At 50.7% G+C, this 6,000-nt stretch overlaps 1 protein-coding gene across 4 annotated transcripts in view; it reads left to right on the forward strand.

Annotated features, from left to right (window-relative positions):
- The window catches only part of P4HA1 (prolyl 4-hydroxylase subunit alpha 1), a 29,442-nt gene extending 25,751 nt beyond the window's left edge, over positions 1-3,691 (forward strand). For all 4 annotated transcript variants that reach the window (XM_030951480.1, XM_030951482.1, XM_030951481.1 and 1 more), the window contains exons 14-15: positions 439-536; positions 1,038-3,691. In XM_030951480.1, the coding sequence (XP_030807340.1) occupies positions 439-531 (93 nt within the window). In that variant the 3' untranslated portion in view covers positions 532-536; positions 1,038-3,691. The remainder of the gene's footprint in view (positions 1-438; positions 537-1,037) is intronic.
- The last annotated feature ends 2,309 nt before the right edge of the window (positions 3,692-6,000 follow it).

Here is a 6,000-nt window from a genome sequence, read left to right on the forward strand (position 1 = left end):
CATGCAAGGTTTGCCTTTACTGGCCTGCTGCTCAGCTTTAGTAAATAATCTTGGCTTTCTTAAACTGGTCAGGAGTTGAATGAAACTAGCTTAGGATTTAAAAAAACTAAGAGCCAAGTATACAGACATACAATAAGTCAAAGGAGACTTTTTCCTAAGAATAAGAATATGGAAAAGAGTCTGCAGTTTAAAAGGAGGCTCTGAAACACAAATGCACCTACCTTTGCCTTAGTGTGTGTGGTGCAGAGCACAGGGCTGGGTGTTCCTGCCATTCCCAGGGTACAGCTGTGCTCTGGTACAATATCTGACACTCTGTGTGTGGTGCAGAGCACAGGGCTGGGTGTTCCTGCCATTCCCAGGGTACAGCTGTGCTCTGGTACAATCTCTGACACTGTGTGTGGTGCAGAGCACAGGGCTGAGTGTTCCTGCCATTCCCAGGGTACAGCTGTGTTCTGGTACAATCTCTTCCCGAGTGGAGAAGGCGATTACAGCACGCGGCACGCCGGCCTGCCCAGTGCTAGTGGGAAATAAATGGGGTGAGTACCTGCCTCTGACCTGAGTCTGGGCTCTGCTGGGGGGTGGCTTGGCTTTATTTTTCCTTTAGACTTCAGAATTTATGTTCTTTGTAAAGAAACATATTTAATTTACTTTATCTACCTCACATCTCTCTATGTGTTAAATATATTCTGTATAGTAGCGTATTTCATTACGTGTATAAAGGAAATTATTACTATGTCTACTTTAAGAGTTTTTGTAGCTATGTCTACTTTGAGAGTTTTTGTAGCTTTGCAGCCATACTGGAAGGGTTTTTGGTTTGTTGGTTATTTTTATTAGACTAACTTCACAGATCTGTGCATGGCAGTGGGGTTGGAATGAGAGAGTCTTAATGCCCCTTCCAACCCAAACTGTTCTGTGATTAAAACCCTCTAGAAAATTAAAATAACCTGTGCTTAACCAGAAGCTGGCCTAGAGCACATTTAGCTCAGCAGAAGAGGAGCTGAGCTGTGCAGTGATGCAGTACCTTTGTGTCTTTGCAGTCTCCAATAAGTGGCTCCACGAGCGGGGGCAGGAGTTCCGCCGGCCGTGCACGTTATCGGAGCTGGAATGAGGCAGCCTGAGCTCCCGAGCACTCGGGGTGTGCACTGCACACTCCTGCCAGTTTACAACTGACTAACAAACACTCCACTACAGGTTCACCCCGCCCAGCTCAGCTGTGGACAGGACAAACGTGCTTTTGGTTCCCTCCAAATCCCCCCCAAGGTTTATTGACAGAAAATACCGAGGCTGACAAGTGTTACTGAAACAAAAAAAAAAAAAAAAGGACAAAATACAGATAAATACAGATGAGGGCCACAACTTACAGTGGTGTTGTGTGTGGTGTTCCTGTCACCATCATCCCTCTGAGCAGTGTGGGCAGCCAGGGGTTGTCTGGAGTCCTCCTCACACGTGCCAGGCTTAGGGCAGGATCATTGCCTGGGAGGGCTCCTTTCTAAGGAATGCTGAATGAAACCCTTTCCCATTCCTCAATTCCCAGACACTTGACTCTTTGCTTTCCTAGAGTGCCTGACCCACTGCAGGCTTACTTTGCTGGAAAACAGGTTATTAGCATGTTCTAGCCTGGTTTTCCACTTCCACAAAAGCCCCACTTTTTAAATTTGTCTTCCTTCTCAGCCTGTGTGGAAAATTTGGCTCTGAATCTTGACCACATGAGCCAGCAGTTCCACAGGCAGAGTCAGGATGCTTCCCCAGTGTCAGAGCAGCCTGGGAACACCCACAGCCCATCTCCCCTCCTCTTCTGCAATGTTTGTCCACAAGAACAAATGCTGCTTTTGTTCTGTCCTGGCAGCCAGCTCTTCCCTCTGCTCCTCGGGCAGTGGGGATGGGGATGTTCCCACCTTCATTAATCAAAATTGTCGTGCCTTAGGACACTGGAATTTCAAATTGGTTCTGAGACTTCAGGTGCTGAGGTAACACAGAGTCCTCACAGAATGCTCCCTGCCCTCATCCTCCTCCCAGCTTTCCAGGTTTCAGGAGAAACCCTCAGCCTATTTATAGTCCTGAACCTTTTTTAGATGCAGGCTTACTTTCCTCAACCCTTTCCCTTCCACAGGAGGATTTTTAGCAAAATATCCAAATATCTCACTAGCATGAGGACAAAAATCAAAGGAAGCTGCACCTGCCTCTACCTAAACAGTCCAATTTTCTGGATGATGATGATTTTACTGAATTAGGGGTCAAGCCTGAAGTCTTTACCAAGGGAAAAATTCCAATTTTGGTTAATTGGATTTTCTGCCTCAATAAAATCTTGACAGTTGAGCCAAAACGTACAAAACCTATTGTTAAATGTGCTAGAAATACCTCTGGATTACTGGGAATGCAGTTTAAGGTACTATAGCTGGAGGAACTGCATACTTTCAGAAGACACTTTAAAAGGTCTTTGCTGGAAAATAATTGTTAAATTTCTACTGAGCCTGGTAGCAGTGGGACCCACAGATCTGCCCCTCCTTAGCCCTGCACCTTCCTGAATTTTGCCTGGCTTTTGGCAGCTGGAAAACAAGGTCCATCCATAAAGTGAGAACACAAAGTCTGCACAGTCCCACTTCACATCTGCACTGCTCATTCACCAAGAGCAGGAGCTGATCTAAATAAATTCACCCCAGAACTGCATTAGCAGAGCTGATCTTTGAGCACCAAATTGTAATAATTTAAAAAACCCCAAACCCATAAGATTTGTGCCTACCTGAGTTTTCTCACTGTTTTATCTGTCTCTCTTCCTGTCCATGGTTCTCTCTTTTCTCTTTCCCATCTCTGTTTGTTAAGCTCCAAACGGTAACCATGGCTGCAGGTACCTCCCACCAGATCCCTGCAGGTGAAAGGGGACAATTAACAGTGGGAACAGTTGGGAATTCTGCCTTTGGGGCATCCAGAAATGCTTGTAGGGAAGCCAGTCCTACCTAGTAAAGGAGCACAAAACAAAATCCCTGTATTGCCATCAGGAACTGGTGTGGAAAGCACCTGATTTGCTCTTGCTGTCCCATCTCTGTTCAACAGTCACCAAAGCACGGCAAAAAACCAGAGCTGGAGAATTTTGCTCAGCAGTTCCCTCCCTGACCTCAATACCAGTGAGTACTCCAGTGTTAAACAGCATCAGTCTCAGGCACTGCTTGGGGAGTACAAATGTTCTGCTGCACGACTTTTTAAAGCAGTGAACCACTCACAGATAATTCTTCAGGAAAGAATTTTCTACTTTCGACAGTAGAAAATTTTACTTGGTTAAAGAAAAAAAAAAACCTCTCAAAATTAAATCTCCAGTCTGCTGGGACACATCAGGACTGTTCCAGATTATGACAACAGGGTTGGCTTAGATTTTTAAACTGCAGACAATCTCTATTTCCTCTCCCTCCACTGCAGTGGTGTCCATGCCTCCAATGCTGACTGTGTAAGGGATTGCACTGGTGCTGCTGCTTCTGCCTTATCCCATCATTTCTCAGAGGGCTTTTGGATCCCCAGTGTGGCTCCTGTGTGAATCTAGTTTTGTATTAAACATGATTGAAAACTTTCTGGGCTCACAGTGACTGACAACTGCCTTACTGTTACGTTTTTTTTGTAATAAAATTTTTAATGTTAAAAAAAAAAAGTGAACAGGCTTAAAATAAAAGCCACTGCCATCAGCAGTGAGAAATCCTCCACATCCAACTGTCCTCCTATGTGGCTGCTATAAATCTGATCACACAGAGTTTTATCACCATTTGTGGAAACCAAGCTCCTCCGTTTCCCCTCACCATCCCACTGGGCAGGTGCAGGAGCTGCTCCTACCCCAAATTCCTGTTCAACACTAAACTTTGTGTCTCCACTGGGAACACACAGCACTAAAGGGCTGCAAGAGGGGAGGGCAGATAAAGCTGGGCTGAAAGCAGGGTCAGCTGCTGAGGGGTGGCAAATCTATTTTGTGAAGCCAGAAGGTCAAACAACCACTTACCCTGGAATGGTTCTAGGGAGGGGAAGAAAGGACCAGAGACTCCAGCAGGACAATAAACTCACAGATTGGAAGGTCAGGCTGGCCTCTTCCATGACCTAAACCTCTGAGGTCTGTACAGCACAGCCATCCCTGGGCTTCACCCTGCAGAGCAGTGGAGCTTGTGCTTCATTCCCATCATCAGGAACCTGCAGAAAGCACAGCAGGGGCTGCTGAGGGGCCTGGATCCTTTTCCTGTGGAATGGAGCTGTGTGCTGCCCATGGAGCTCTTGGCTCACAGGTAGGGAGGGCACTGCCCCAGCACAGCTGATGTGAGCACACATTTGCAATAAGCCTGAAGAGCAGCAGCACTGTTTGATTTTGGAAGGATGATGGGGTTCCATCCCCAGCCACCCTGAGCTGCTGCCCTGCCCCTGCCAAGACAGGCCTGGGAGGAAGGGAAGGCTCTGGATCAGCCCTGTCCCACCCCAGCCAGTGACTTCCCACCATCCCAGCCGGGCCCCTGGGGCTCTTGTGGCACAGCTGCAGCTGAAGGGTGACCATGGGGGTCACCAGCATGGGAGGAGCTCAGCAAGGGCAAGGAGCACAGCAGCTGCAGCTGAACAGGCAGGGTAAGGTCAGAGATAGGGAGAAAGGCCTGTCAGTGTCACAGGGCAGGATATGATGGAGAGAAAGGAAAGGGTCTGACAGGATCATGGAATGCCAGAATGGTTTGGGTTGGAAGGTACTTAAAACTCATCTAGTTCCACCCCCTGCCACGGGGAAGGATGCCTTCCACTATCCCAGGCCTTGTCTAACCTAGCCTGGGACACTTCCAGGGATCCAGGAGCAGCCACAGTTCCTTTGGGCAGCCTCAGGGCCTCACCACCCTCACAATGCAGAATTCCTTCCCAATATCCCCATCTATCTCTGCCCTCTGTCAGTTTGGTGCCCTTCTCCCTTGTCCTGTCACTCCAGCCCCTCTCCAGCTCTCCTGGAGTCCCTTTAGGCACTGGAAGGGGCTCTGAGATATCCACAGTTTTCTCTTTTCTAGGCTGAACAATCCCAGCTCTCCCAGCAGAGCTGCTCCATCCCTCTGCCCATGCTGGTGCCTCTCCTGGGCTCTCTGCAGCAGCTCCAGGTCCTTCCTGTGCTGGGCCCAGGGCTGGGGCAGCTCTGCAGGTGGGGTCTCACCTGAGCCCAGGGGCAGAACCCTCCCTACAGCTGGGGGAAGGCGGCACCAGGGACCTGCCCAGGGCCTCCCGGAGAGGCTGGACCTGCCCACACACCTGAGCTCGGCCCCGTTAGGGAGGGGGGGGTCTTGAACCACCCCACCCAGCCCCTCCCGGTTGCCGGACTCTGACCTGGCTCCGAGGCCTCGGGGATTTCACCATCGGCCCGCAGCTCTCCTCCCATCATCAGTGACTCATCTGGGCTCTGGCGCAGCCACGGATCACCCACTAACCTGAGCCACCAGCTGCTCCTCCCCCTGATAAACATCCACCAGCGGCTCCCGGTGGAAAAGGAGCTCGGTCCCTCTATCCCATGTCCCCCCCAGCAGAGTGGCACGGGCAGGACCCTGGCACAGCCAGACGCGCTGGGAAGGAGGAATGCAGCACAGGAGCTGCAGCTCGGCTCCTGATGAGGAGCCAAGAGGGCTTTTCCAGCTCCATCTGGGATGGGGCTCATTGCCACAGGGACACAGGGACAGGGCGGGTGCAGTCCCCTGTCCCTCGCAGCCCCGCAGTGTCCCGGGAGCGCCGCCAGGAGCCCGCCGGGTCCCTCCCGGGAGCGCTGACTCACCGCGGCCCGGCCGCGCTATATTTAAGCATTACGGAGGCAGGAATGAATGCACGCAGGCAGGAGCTGCCTGTTCCGAGGTCAGCACCAGGCTCAGGAAGCGGCTGTCAGAGTTCACCACCGTGGCCAAAAGCATCTGCACCCCTTAAATCTTCAGAGAGAGAAAAGCTGGCGCAGGGAAGGGGGTTTTGTGGCTGCAGTGGGTCCAAGCCAGGCCAGAGAACCTGCGGGGTCCCACTGTGCAC

This window comes from Camarhynchus parvulus, chromosome 6 (assembly GCF_901933205.1).
Source record: "Camarhynchus parvulus chromosome 6, STF_HiC, whole genome shotgun sequence".
Classification (NCBI taxonomy): Eukaryota; Metazoa; Chordata; class Aves; order Passeriformes; family Thraupidae; genus Camarhynchus; species Camarhynchus parvulus.